Source organism: Platalea leucorodia (genome assembly GCF_965183815.1).
Source record: "Platalea leucorodia genome assembly, chromosome: 8".
Taxonomy (NCBI): Eukaryota; Metazoa; Chordata; class Aves; order Pelecaniformes; family Threskiornithidae; genus Platalea; species Platalea leucorodia.
Genome location: NC_138830.1, coordinates 4,725,953 through 4,740,632, shown reverse-complemented (window position 1 = coordinate 4,740,632; position 14,680 = coordinate 4,725,953). Strand labels below are relative to the sequence as shown.

General features: G+C 36.9%; 1 protein-coding gene across 11 annotated transcripts in view; it reads left to right on the top strand.

Annotated features, from left to right (window-relative positions):
- The window catches only part of PRKCI (protein kinase C iota), a 37,488-nt gene that overhangs the window by 6,268 nt on the left and 16,540 nt on the right, over positions 1–14,680 (top strand). For 9 of the 11 annotated variants that reach the window (XR_014229086.1, XR_014229087.1, XR_014229088.1 and 6 more), the window contains 5 exons: positions 5,217–5,338; positions 9,849–9,938; positions 11,264–11,314; positions 12,529–12,614; positions 13,949–14,089. Coding sequence is in view for 1 of the 11 variants with exons in the window: in XM_082320713.1 (XP_082176839.1) it covers positions 5,217–5,338; positions 9,849–9,938; positions 11,264–11,314; positions 12,529–12,614; positions 13,949–14,089 (490 nt within the window). In the remaining 10 variants the exon portion in view is untranslated. Of the gene's footprint in view, positions 1–789; positions 1,284–5,216; positions 5,339–9,848; positions 9,939–11,263; positions 11,315–12,528; positions 12,615–13,948; positions 14,090–14,680 lie in introns of those variants that run through there. The other 2 variants (XR_014229091.1, XR_014229092.1) reach the window with 2 other exon arrangements.

The window sequence follows — 14,680 nt, the reverse complement described above, 5'->3', positions numbered from 1 at the left end:
ATGAAGAATTCTTTGAAGGGTCTTTGTTTCATTCAACTGTGCAGTGGTAATTCTTTATCTTAAATTCATGAATTATGTAAAACCGGGAAGGAAAATTTTCCTAAAATGAGCAGAGATCATGAGAATAAGAGGATGGGAGTTCCTGGAGACTTGGGAGTTAGGGCATTAGGTTGAGTTTATCCAGGTATTTCCTTCTCTCAGGTAAGTCACGCGTATCTTTCTCATAGGGCTGGTTGTTTAAAATGTTGAAAAGAGTCTTATCTATTTTAAAGAGTTACCGTGATCTGTGTATGTAATCGAGGTTCCTGAGTGAGTTCTTATGAATTGACTCTATTATACCAAATGTTTACATACTTTTTTGTTAATAGACGAATAAAGTGTACCAGCTTCAAACGTGTGGCACTGAACAGCATCTGTAATTACAACCATTTCGGCTTTCTAATATTATTGAAAGCTTACCTTTTGTCTCATCTCATTTGTGGGAGATGCTTTTTGTCAGTTCAGTACAAGAAGCTATTATATCATTAATATGCATGAGGAGGATCGCATTGTAGCAGCAGAGAACAGGTAGGAGTAATACACTGCTTGTGCAGTAAGAATCCTGTGGAATTAATGTTGTTGACTTAAAAACATGAAGAAGCATTTTTCTGTCATGATTAGAACTGCTAGCTTGCGTTCTTCCAGTGCCTGACATAGATTTTGCACTGTTTTAACTGTGTGGGCTGTAATGTAGGTTAGACTTCTAATATAGTTAAAGGCATAGATTACCAATGCTTTGCCCACCTTCAGTTTGATTTGGTTCAAATGAAGAATACTCCTGACAGTCCTCTCATGATACATGTTAAATTTGCTTCTTAATTTTAATACGTTTATGTGAGTGGGAAAAGTGGAAAAAAAAACCCCTTCAATTTTAATTGTAAAATCAAAATGTACCTCCATAAATATTTCCAGGAAATTAATTTCTTAAGAATTTTTGAGTTCTCGCATGCTTTCTTTATATTCTTTGTCGTGAGCACTTTCTGATCAATTCTTCAGCTCAATGGCTTTTGTTGTCTGTTGAGGATCAATTTCCACATAGGAGAGTGTTCAGCTTAAGAAAGCTTTGGTTTAAGCCTATGAACACATTTTCACCCCTTCTTGCTGTTTCAACATTGATTTAATTTTCTGGTGATGTATTTTTTCCAGAAAAACAGATTGCAGGAGCAGGCAATTTGAGACCTCAGACTTCCACTGGGGAAAGAGATGCTTTGAATTGTTCTGAATGGCAGTGCCTGCGCTTTACGGTACTGAAATGATACTGAAACAGCAGAATTCTCCAGGAGTCTTGTATGAGTTAATTTCAGTGAGCTGTAATTAGACATTATCAAAAGCCTTAATGACTGACCCAGGTGTGTGATAAATATGTGGATATGTAGATAATATGTGATTATGTATCTGTATATTTCCACATACATAATATGTAATAGCTGTATTAGGCTGCAGGTGGAAAGATCTAAAGCGGTAGTCTCTGTTCTTGCAGGGGTTGTTCTCCCACAGAAGTTTAAGCTCAGAAGTGAAAAATGGGATATGGGTATTGAACTGCATTTAACTGTTGGCATTGGGGTTTTTTTTGTTTTGTTTAGCTGGTTGGTTGTGGGTGGGGTTTTTTTTGTTAAAGGATGTTATGGCTGTTGGATGATCTGTAAAAGAAAAGGCATGAGAAAAGCTGATTTCAGAGGAAAGGTGGGGAAGGTAGTGATGAGGTTCATGGTCTTCTAGAGGTATTTAAAATCTGTTCTCTAGTGTTCGTGTTTAGATTTTACCATTTACATTTCCGCAGTCTTCCTATGGTTTATCTTTTACTGATTATTATTGCATTTGCAGGGTATTGATTCAGGCAGGCCTTTTATTAGTATGAATAAAATGATCCTTTATTAATATTTATGGAAGATACAAATGACAACATCTTAACTGGAAGTAATTCAGGACAAGTACTCTCTTGTTTATTTGCATGTTTCCTACTCACAGGTCCCTGATTAAGACCTATTACAATAGTACTAAAACAAATTCTAAAAAACCTGATGCTTCCACAGCAAGAGTTAACTGACACATCCAGATGTGGTGGTGCAAAGGGTGTGCTTGAATCAGATTTTCTTCTCATTCCCTGTGTGAGGAGACAAATAAGGATATTATGCCTTAGAATAGCTTTAAAACAAACATGCTTATTAAAAGCAGTGCATAAGCTTATCTTCATCAGAAGGAAAGGGCTATTTTCAATAATTTTTTTCCCACGTCTTAGTGAAAGAAAGCATTTTGTATTTTTTCATGCAAGGCAGCAGGCTATGGTCCACATTAACTTTCCCTTATTCTTAGCCTACTAATTTTTTGTTTAAAATGCCAAATTTCTTCTCAGTAGAGTTTAACTTTGTCTTAGCTTGAGTAAATACAGCTTTTTCCTAATGAAGACATCATCAATGCGGTGTTAGGTGCAAGAAGTGTGGAAAACACCATATAATGTGAAGGTGTGGTAACAGAACCACTCTGGAAGTGAGACCTGCCTCGGTAGAAAACGTCAGTGTCATCAGTATAGTTAAAATGGCAAAATAAAGCTTGTAGAAAGACCTGTAATCTTTCAGTGTCTGTGTTATATAAAGCTGGCTTCGCATGTGTCAGAAAAGTGTGCTAGATGTTGCTTGTAGAACCTTGTTCGTACTTTGATCCTTTTTTTTTAATATATTGCTACTAGCTAGGGTTCTCTGAAAGACCGATTCGTGTTTGTCGTAACAGAGACTGTAAGATCTTCCAAATGTATTTCATAACTATCCGATACATGTCCTGCTGGAGGTATTAGCGTAGCAATTCAGAGAACTTGCTTAAATTCTGAAATAATTAAACTCTCCTTTTATTTGAAGGGCAACTGTTTTGCTACTTGAAGGTAGCGATGAGTAAGAAGAGTTTTTTTTCAGTTGGTACCAGCTTTTACTTTATAGACACGGAAGGATTCCTGGGCTGTTCAGTACATCTTAACACTGTGACTTTTTCTGTTCACTGTAGTACAGATAAACCTATTTTAAGTGGGCTTGAGTTATCAAATTTGAAAACCTGCTGAACATTTTTTGCTAATATATAGGGGTTTTTTAATCTTCAGTTTTTGCTAGAGCATCAATGATTACAGTCTCTTGAGATTATGGTCTGTCACCTAACTCTTTTTGCTTGTCTGACAATAAGAGTCATGTAGTCACTGCTGCTTTTAACATACCCTCTCCCATTACTGACTAGTTCAATCACAAAATAAGCTGCCATAGTTGAAATACCTAACTCTGACTTCTCAGTGCCCTTCAGAACTTGGCTTTTTGTTTAAGAAAATATTCCAAAGTGAATATATCTGCACTAAAATGTGAATAAATAAAGGGATGGTAAACTTAAGCACAAAATCAGTGAAGTTGCTAAGTAAGCAGTGCCTTATTTCCTTCCCTGAAAAACAGGAAATACAGGTTACGACTTTGCCTCCTCATACAGCCTCGTGGGCTTCTCTTTGGTTGATGCCTGTGTATCTGCAACGCTAACGCGCTGTTAAATCCGCCTCGGATCGTAGAGACAAATGTTGGCATTGGGTTCGCAGTTTGTGCATTTTGAGAGAGGATGCAAAGAGAGAACTTTGTGTCGGAGAGAACACGGTTTGCCTTGTGGGATGGGCGCAATCGGGCCTTTCAAACAAAGCCCCATTTGCCCCAAAGTACTGGATTATGTCTAGATACTGGCGTCCAAAAATTGTTTTGTTTTGCATTTTGTCTCGCGTGGAAAGAAGAGGAGCAATTCCTCAAGCGAATAAGGTAGCAGCTTTTTGACTGCTTTGTTTAGATTATTGAAGAGATGTCATTTCAGTATCCTAACCATTTACTGGAGTCTTTCCCCTAACTAAACTGACTCTGATCATGCTTATAAATCCAGAAATAGGCTAGCTGTTCTTCTGGAGTGCTTAGGAATTGCTGGTTTATTTTATTCATGCTGCTGAACTTAAGGGAGCCTCAGGGAAGCATGTTTATCGTGTGTGTTCTCTGCCATTCCTGAAAACGGTTCAGGTTCAGTGACCACAGTACCTTATGTTAAGTCACCTTCTTGATACAACTCTGCCCATGCACAAGATGATTTAAAGACATTTAACTTGCTGCATATGTACACTTCAGTCTGGTAGGTATGTCGATGTGAATTTTGACCAGATATAAACTTTGTTGCTTTAATTATTCTTTTTCCCCCACCAAACAGTGCCAGTGGCTGGCACCAACTGAAACAAATCCCAGCTAGCTGAGGTTTTTATGGGAAGATTAGTCTCATAGCTCAAAGATTGGGCTTATACGAGATGTTTGAAGAGTAGTGTTGTAAAGAGCCTTCTCTTCTTTTTTTTTCCTTCACCTTCCTCTGAACTGTCTCTCTGAAATCCTTTATTTAAAGGCCTGCAACCCTGAGTCACCTGTTCCCCTTTAAGGCCCAGCAAATACAGAGACAATGGGTCAGGATTTTATGTTAACGTATTTAAAACACCAGGTTAACTAACTTTTAATCTTAATTATAACAGAAATACACATTCTGCATAACAGTAAAGTAGTAAATTTTAATTCTAAGTATATGTCTCTCTGTCACCCTTCCCTGTCATTGCGGTGAAGCATCGTGGGTCTCTTTTTTTTTTTAAAGGCACTTCCAATGTTTGGAACATCCCCCCTAATCCACTAGGAAACCTGTTTAATATTTTTCATTCATTTTTCATAACATCTACACAATTAAAATTTAGTTGGAGAAGATGTATACGTTCTTATAACATTTTGATATCTAACAACAAAATAACTATTAAAGAGCAAGCAAAACCAGCAATATGTTAATAACGTCCTTCAAAATTTTTGCAGCGTTTCATTCTTCAGTTTCCACTGGTATAATATATCTCACTTCTGTGTGTGGTTAATATCTGCTGTAACTCACTTCATAGTTATTTGGGCATTTAAATCTTAATTTTTCTTAAACGAATATGTGGAGGATTAAATGTCAAGTAGTTGGTAATAAAAATCACTTGGAGCCTGATGTCCCTATAGGAAGGGAACTTATGTGCTTTATTTCAATATTTTTTTAGGGGGCTGCAGCAGGGGTGGGTTTTATATTAGTGGTATATGGCAGGTGTTAAGAGGTGGTGATCAAGTGCTACATATTATGGTATAGTTTCTCAAATTTATTTTTCTCTTGCTCAGGGACATCATGATAACATATTTTGAACCTTCCATCTCATTTGAGGGACTGTGCAGTGAAGTTCGAGACATGTGCTCCTTTGACAACGAACAGCTTTTCACCATGAAGTGGATTGATGAAGAAGGTAAATAATGCTGATCAATATGTTGCTCAGCTTTCTAGCTTTCCTCTCCCTTTCATCTTTTCTTTTCCTTCTGCCGTCATAAGATAAGCTTCTAAAACATACTTCATAAGTATATTTCTAGGAATAGTAAATCAAAAATAATGGTTATCCAGTGTCTTTGTAAGTATATCTTAATGAAAAGGTAGTTGTTTGTTTGTTTGTTTTTCACCAAATAAAACCTCAGTGACTATCAAAATGTGAATTCAATGTTAGGATTTCTTATGAAATAAATAGAAAGTATTCTCTTATACTGCTGAAGATGACTATGGTTTCCCTTAAGTCTTAAATCTTTGAAAAAGAGTTAAACTAACCTTAAATTCTACAAATTACACTATTTTTCTAAAAGATTGATATAATTTAATATATAGTTGAGTTGTATGTGTAACTAAAACATTATATTTTGAGTGTTTGTATCAGCTGTTACTTTAGCAACCTAAAGTCTATTCATGCATAGCTACTGATAAACCTTTCTAAGTATTGAAAGAGAAATGCCTTGTCTGAATTATGTATGTAACCTTTCATCAAAGTGCAGTAACAACTTTGACTGAAAACTCTTGTCATCTCTAGCAATTACATTATCTGTGTTAAAGTCTACCTCGGATGAAAAAAAAGTTTAGAGTCTGTTTTCCCTTTTCCTTAGCAGATGTAGTCCAGTTGAGCTGTATGTATACATTAGTAATTTTTTGAAAAGGTTATTTGTAGTTCCTATTTTCTTTGTGGAATTGCTGTATTCTACACAGGTTTTGAGCTACACCGAAGAGACATCTGAATTATGAAATAGCCGTTGAGTTATTTTAGCATGCTAATTACTTGATGCAATACATAAAAGGCCATAATGTGCAGTGATTTGTTGGCAGTGATTAGTATTTGTATGCAGCGATCAGCGTAAATGGTGCTTATAGAACTGTTTCCTCCCCTTCTCACAGCTTTCCCATTCAAAATTGGGTGAGTTCTAGTTTATGCAGAGCTTAAAGCTAAACAAAGCTGATTTTTGGAAGTGCTATATGGGCAGGTGTGTTGAAGATTATATGGTCTTGGGAATCTGAGCAGGTTTTCTTTCTTTTTTTTTTTTTTTTCTTCCTTGCATTATTCCAAAGTTATTTATACCAGGCAGATGCAGTAGAGTGAAATGAACAATGTTTATGACTGAACTGTGCAGTGGTGCTATTTGAGTTGAACATTTACTTCATAGTAAGCTGGCTGTTTTGTTTTATCTTGAGGAAGATAATAGACCTCTTACTGAAGAGGAAGAGTCTGCAGTGTCAGTCACAGTAAGAAGTACATATCTTTTTTGATAAAACATTTGTAGAAAATTTTGTGCAGATTCAATAATTTACTTGAAGCAACAGTTTGTTCTGTCTCAATATCTGCTCTTTGATTAAAGATAGGCTTAAAAAAAAAAAAGGAATGCTGCAGTTTGACTACATCATTTTAATGTATTCACATAGGATTCAATTTTCACAAGCAATCTGTGTTTGCTTTAATCATTGACTTCCAGTTTAATGTCAGTGGAGAAAAATTTCATTTGGCGATGAGGAGTGTGTTAAAAAAAAAAAAATCCCCCCATCTTTATTATGAGTAATTCTTGCATCTACAATGCGTGGCTTCTTGCCAAGACCCCTGCCTCCTCTCTTCCTCTCTCTCTAGTGTTTTCAGGTGGTATTCTTTCTAGAAACTCATAATTTGCTTTCTTGGAAAATTCCCGTCTCGCATCCTCTTCACTAAAACTGAAGTTCACTCTTTAATAGTAGCATGAGGAAATGTGGGTACTGGGGACTGGTACTTGTTACGCTACTACCCGCGCTTTGTGTAGCGTAGGACAAGGTATGGTGTCTAGGCCATCTCTTCACTACTTCCTGACTGAACTGCTTGATCAGATGTGTGACTAAACTGGATTTACCTAGTCACTAAGGTTTTTATTTGTCATGTGCTAAATGTCTTTTTACAAGATGCAGACCATTGTGTATAATTACTTTTATTTCATAGAGGTAATGGCACACAAAGGCAGACATAATTTAGTTGAGTGGAATCACTTCAAAAAATGCTCTGATGCAACTGAAAAATAGAATTTACTTGATTTGATTTTAGACAAATTTCTGTTTTATCTGTGTGTGGTCCGTTTGTCTTACCTCTGTCTTCTGAAATGCCCTGCAGGATGGACCACTAGCCTTATGTTTGTGTTCAGTCTGTTGTTTCTTGCTGTATAACTCAAAAGTAAATATTTTCCTATGACACTTAGCCCAGCTGTCTTTGGCTGCAAAATTGGTACTACTCCGAACTTGTTGAAAGAGTATGTCTATAAATCTTCTGTTCCTGGTTTGGAGCACCGTGTGTGTTCTTGAGCCTCCTTTTCTTCTGCCAAAAAGAAACACAAAACTGTTTGCACAGGTGTCAGAAACAAATGAAGAAAAACTGGTTTGCTGATTGTCATAGTGGGTCTGAATAAATGGAGTTGTTCCTTCTCCTCCCCCCGTGCTCTGCACTGTGTAGGTTTGTGTGGTGGGTAGGCAGTTTGATGTCCAGATAGGCTAATTGTAGGGGGGAGGTGGTACAATGAAAAATGACTACAACTGGCTTCAAAGACTCGTTTTCAGGATTATGACATGCAGAAAAGAATAAAGACAGAATGCTGCAAATGGACAGTTTACATTTATTACTAATATTTTAGCAATAGAAAAGAATGGATACATTAGAAACAAAACAAATCAACTAGAAAAACTTTTGCAGGGTGAGTTTTAAGTATCCCCCTGCCTGGTAGGTGCATAGTTCTACTGAAAAGCTTTAGCAATGCCTGAATTAATTTTGATATCTTGTAGTACAAAACAAAAAGAGTATAGTTAATAGACTGTTGCTAGTGAACTTTCAAACCATGGTATTGACCGAAGACTCAAAGCAGTAAAACTTTCAGATTGGATCCAGTTCAGCTGAGATGAAAATTGTTCTGCCTTCCTCCAGTTCACTTACCCACAACCAATTTACCACTTAAGGGTGTGGAAAGTAGTATTTCTTTTAAAAATTGGAAATGTTATATGACAGTAGTCTTGCTGCATGGGATTTTGGCTGGAAAGAAGCTTGTTCTGCTTATGTGTTGGAGTACGGACAGGCAGAGATAAATCCCGCAGAACATCTTGTGTAGGTGGAGGGGGGGGAAGTTGAATTAATAACCAGAAGTATTTTCTTTCTTTGGGGCAGTGGGGATTCAGATTCAACGTTGCTTTAAAAATGTTTCAGTTGTAGTATTGTTTTGAACAAGGTTTCTTCTTTTAGGGGGATAATTTTTTTATAATGTTGCTAATGTGCATCAGACACCGAAGAAAACATTTTGTTGCATGGATGTTCTTTTCAGTCTTTATAGCAGTTTCCAAACGCTGGCAGACACAGGTGATCAGTTAAAATATCAGATGAATTCTTCAGATGAATCTTGAGAAACAGGTAAAGTACAGGCTACCTTTCCAAAGGCGTATGAACCAAGGCTGCAATTTAAGGTCCTTGTTCCTGATCCTGAATACAGCAGATCTCTAGCTTGATCTCCTTTGTTCCTCACCCACCCTTGTCCCTAGGTTTTAAACTTGCCTATAGGCCAAAATTGCCCTGATGTGATTAAGTGGTGTTTAACGATTCTGAAATGCCTTTGTGGAAGCAGGATATTTTTTCAGAACCATAAACTAGGTATCTATGAAGAGACCTTAGTCAGTCCTAAACTGTTACTGCTGAAACACAGATTTGTTAAAGCAATCCAATGCAGTCTTGTCAGAGAAACTTTAAAATACATGCCAAATGCTTGTATGATAATTTACCTCATCTCAAATAGTCAACAAAAGCTGCAATTGTTTTATAATAAAGAAAAAAAAAAAACCACCACCACCACCACTCACAGTTTTTTCCTGCCTTGGTGCCCTTTCTTTAGGGGATTTTACATCAAATAGTCCTGAGAGTGTGAAAGTAGCAGCTAAAAATCAGAAAAATGGAGTGTTTTAACTTAGGTTACATGATTTGTCTTTCCTCAAACCTCAGTCAAGACATTGGACTAGAGGTCTAACTGCTTTTCCACCTCCTGGTTAAAGTCTTGGCCATGTTGAAGCAGCTGTGAAAATAGAATTGCCTCAGTTCTAATTAAAAATCCATGAAATAAAATGGAATCGTAGAAGGATTTTAGGTGCAGGAAGATAACCTGCACCTCCTGTACTGAAATGATGTGTAACCACGCTTGTAGCAGACCAGACAATGTTTTGTGATTATGATCTGCTTGCCTCTTGGGAATATCTCGTATTTTTATTTTCCCTGAAAGCATTCAATATGCCTGTATTTTCAGATGTACTCCCTGAACAGCATTAAAAATAAACATTACCACACTTGAGAATATTCTTCTGTTTTGCTACAATAATTATCTTAGAACCGACTGTGAGGGAACTGTTGCATTGTACAGAGCTAATTGGATTGCGTTTTGTATTGTTCTCTTTTCTTTCTGCAGGAGATCCATGTACAGTTTCTTCTCAGCTGGAGTTAGAAGAGGCCTTTCGGTTGTATGAACTAAACAAGGATTCAGAGCTTCTAATTCATGGTATGGTCAAATTTACTGTATTACTTCTCATGTTTGTACCTGTGAATAAGTGGAATTTTTACCTTGCATTATCTGTGTCTTGCGCAGCCTCCTCAAAGCCTGTTGTGGCATTCTGTCAAGAGGATGCTGAAGACCATGCACCACGGTTTTTAGCTGTCAGCACTTTGTCAATGTTCTTTATTAAATTAAGGGAGGAAAAAATACTTGCTGTTAGCTTCTTTCTAATGAAAGACAGCCCCTGTCTCTCTCATTCATTCATCCCAAGTGCCTTCGTGTGCTTGCTGGTAACAAATGGTAGAAGATATATAGTACAGTGTCCTACGCTTTGTTATTGATAAGTGGTGCAGAGCAGCATCTATATTAGGAAAAAAAGTTGATGAGCTCCATTTGTGATGCCAGATTAGTCAGAAGTTTGACTTTTCTAAACTTAAGTACTTTAGACCAGTTTTGAACCTAATATCGTGCCCCTGTTTGGTGTGTAATTGTTCAATTTTTATTTTTCAGGGTTATATGCCTATTTTGGTAGCTTCTGCAGTACATTTTTCTTACTGTTTGTAACTTTTTACAAGTAGAAGATAGATTTCAGTTTAACAGAGGTTATAGCAGAAAAGCAGGGGCTCGTTGTAAAGAGTGTTAGTGGGTGTGTTACACATGTCTTAATATGGTCCTTCTCTGAAAGGATGCAAAAAATCTAGTCACCATCAGCTCATTTGGAAGGAAGAGACAGCTTTTCAGCTTCCCATAAAAACTTCTAAAAAGTGGAAGAAGAATGTAATCTGTTTCCGTATGTATTCCGCTGTTTCTGTATATATTACTTCAGTATGCTTTTCGATCTGCCCTTTCTTCATTTATTTTTGTGTTTGATAAGCTTCTGATTAAACCAGCACCAGGGCTATCTGTCCCCAGGTATACTTCTCTCTGACAGTTACTGAAGCTAAATAAACTGAAAAAATAGGCAAATATAGACAAGATCATATGTAGCTGTTAAGACACTGTAATATAATACGTTTATAGTCAAGATTTCCAAATACTGACAATGATGATTGGTCACATGAGAAACCAGAATCATTACTTTTTTCTTTAGGAAATAACTTGCTTTATTCTGCTTTTTGCTCGTATTTCTCATGTATATCACTGCTACGTCCAGCAAAAGGGTTTTGTGGCAGCTTCTCAGGTCACCTGCTCTTGCACAAGGTTTTGTTAAAATGCAGTTTGTGCTGTCTTCCTAAATGGTTGAATGCTTTTCAGAAGTGTTATATTTAACCCAAAGGTTTATTTTTCTGTCTGAAATAAAAATTAATCAGAAGTTAATGTTTTTCTTGCAGTATTTCCTTGTGTACCAGAACGGCCTGGCATGCCTTGTCCAGGAGAAGATAGTAAGTAGGCATTTTAGTTAAGAAGTACAGAAAATCAGGAATTCAGATTTCCTGTTCTAGAATTTTTGATATTCTATGGTTCGGCATCCTACGCTTATGAATATTAATAATGCAGATCTCTACAAATTAAATATTTAAAAGGAATAGAAAGTCTTGCTAAACTTAAATGTTGTTTGTCACTTCTGAATCATTGTTAATAAGCATTTCATGTTCCTGTTAACTATCCATGTCACTCTGCTTTCCTTGCTTTTGCCTCTTCTATCGTGACCGTTTTTTTATCCTGTTCCTGTCTTTTTGGTAGTTGCCAGATTGCTGGCTGACTAATGTGAACAAAGGCTTGTAACCAGTGGTAAGCAATGGTAACGACTTGTTGTATCACCATTTAGAGATCTGTGGTTAATTCATTTTAAATTGATGTTTAGGTACTATCAGGAGTATTCTACGAAAACCTCTGAGTTAGGTTAGCTGGTGTCCTAGACTAAAGATGTAATTTTCCCTTGGTCTTAAAGTTTTATAGAAGAGCATGTGTATGTTATGCACACACGTGTCTGTCAGCTTGATATCCAAGTCTCTGACAAATGTAAATGTGCATGCTTAAAAGTTAACTTTGGCAGTATGGATATAATGCTCCTTTTCGGAAAAACTGAGGTTGCAGACTGAATCAGAAATAGATTTGCATCTCAGTGTAGTTTTGTGTATTCTGGTTTTCAGTTTTGGTTCCTGACATGCCTCTAGTAATAAAAAAAAAATAAAAAAAAATAATAAAAAAAAACAAACAGTGGCAGCTGTGGATCTAAAACACTGGAGGATTTGTGCAAGCAATCTTATAAACCAGGGCATGCTCCTGAAATTCACCTTCTTTCCTCCTTCCCTTTCCCCACAGCTCCTCCCCAAGTTTAGGTAAGGTAGGTGCGTACTTTGCACACAAGCGTTTGTATTGTTTGGGCTGTTTTCCTTCTCTTAACTCACTGTTCCTTTTAACTTTGGAAAAGCGGAATTAACTTTGAGTTGATTGGGATATTCTACTTCAAATTTTCTCCAAAACATAAAAAAAAAAAAATGAAAAAGATACTTGGAACATGACTCTGTGTTTCTGTAAGGTGCAGGAGTGAAACTTTGCTCTGCAAATCACTCTACACAGAAATGTCCATGAGAAGATGTTGTAGTTCTGTGTTTATATTTTTATGGATATAATTATATGTTTTTCCTCTTAGAATCCATTTATCGCCGAGGCGCCCGCCGGTGGCGAAAGCTCTATTGTGCAAATGGTCACACTTTCCAAGCCAAACGATTTAACAGGGTGAGACTCTTGTTGGCTACTTAAAACCATGGTACAGGGATGTCTTACTTTCATAATTACAATGTCACTGCCTTGAAAAATTATAAGGTAGTTTTATTCTCATTTTTGTTGTTTGTCTATAGTATGTAGACTTTTGGTAACCCTGTTGCTTCAGGAAACGTAATCATTATTAAATTGTCAGGAACTTAGGAAAAAAAAAATTGGTTGCAATTCACTTTACATATACTTTGAAAGCATGATATCAATTATATAAATGCTCCTGTGTTCCCTTAAAATATTCCCAGAGTGCAAACTTGAACACTGGCGTTAGATGACTATGAGCTGAAAGTGTATATGCTCTTCTTTAAGTTCTGGGAATAAAAGGGTCTGAACTCGCTTATGATGCATAGGCTTTTCTTTCATGACTTTTAAAGGAAAAACTGAGATCTTTCTCCAAACAGCCTGCTTATGATGGCATGTAATCAACTGAAAATAACAAACCATTTGTAATATTTTTCAAGAAGCAATGGTCAAATATAGTTAGCTAAGGACCAAGAAGGTTATCTGTTGTATTTAGAAAAGGCAACAGCAAAAAACCAAACCCAAAATATTTGAATAAGCCAGGTTCCTTGACAGCTTCAATAATCTTTCCTTCTTTTCTAAGCTTAGTGTATTGTGTGCTTAATGCTTGAGAATGTCTCCACTAAACTTCAGCTTGAGCATCCTTCATATCTTAACTGCCTTTTTTTTTTTTTAACCTCTTGCTGGTCAAGGGCTGTCAAGGCACCATAGTTTAATCACTTTCTGCTCTTGCTTTCGTAGACACCCTGTTCTCCTGGTTCTTCCGAGTTGTTTTGTGAATGTCCATCAGTGAATGGTGATCTTCCCACTTCCTCTTAACTGGTGGTTTAATGTGTTGAAGCTTTTGCTCTCCTGCCTTCCTCTGTACAAATGTAAGGACTCATCTACACAGAGAGGTGACGAGACGCGTAGCAAATTAGCGTGGGCACAGCAGCCTGCTGATTCAGCTGCAATGCTTTTGACCTGGAGTTGGCTCATGTCTCTCTGGGTCTGTGTGAAGCAGAAGAGGCTGGCTATGCCTGCACCTTTCTGTGTAGATGCACACTTTCTGTACAGCGGTTGCTGCTTATTGTTCAGTTTCTAATTTTTTATATCCTCTGTATTGTATCTGCCTGTTCATTCTTAAAGCTTTCAGATAGAGACTCTTGGTATAGCGGCAAGTTCAGTAGGGATCTCTCTGATCTCCTATCCATGTTCTTTGTTAATGAAAATGTGGCTGAATAGTTTTTGTTTAGTTTTGCTCTTTAATCGGTTTTGTTGATTTGTCATTCTAGAGAGCTCATTGTGCCATCTGCACCGACCGAATATGGGGCCTGGGTCGCCAGGGGTATAAATGTATCAATTGCAAACTCCTTGTTCACAAGAAGTGTCACAAACTTGTCAATGTTGAATGTGGCCGTCATACGCTACAACCAGTAAGTAAAAATTGTCTGAAAAGTTGTCTTTAAGAAACAACAACCGGCCAAGCAAACAAAAAAGCCCATTTTATACTAATGGTTCTCAGACTGTAGTCTGCAAATAATCACAGTAGATGAAACATCATTCTTTGTGGTTACTGTGACACTTTGCAAGAGAGTTTGGGAATCACTTAGCAAAATGGCAATTTAGTGGCAAGACGGGCGTCTAACTTTCATATCTGATTTTTTCCTGTGTCAAATACAAACATACAAGTGATATTTATCTCATCCTTCACTGTATTGTTACGTGGTGCATATGCACACATGCGCTATTTTGCATCTTCAAAGTGAGGTACAGGTAAAATAATTCTCTAAACATCTGTTAGATTATTAGACTATTTCCCATTTCACAGAAAAGGAAGATGAAGTGCAGAAGTTTTGACTTTGCGCCCAAGAAATTAAATCATTTTTAGTTCTGAAGTCCCCAGCAAAATTTAGATGATTACTGCTCCTTTAATATTAAAAGCAGACAGCTACAGGTCTATATTTTGTTAATTCATTTGGCTAATATATGTACTGCTGAAGTACTTGAGCTTTTCTGTCTCATTT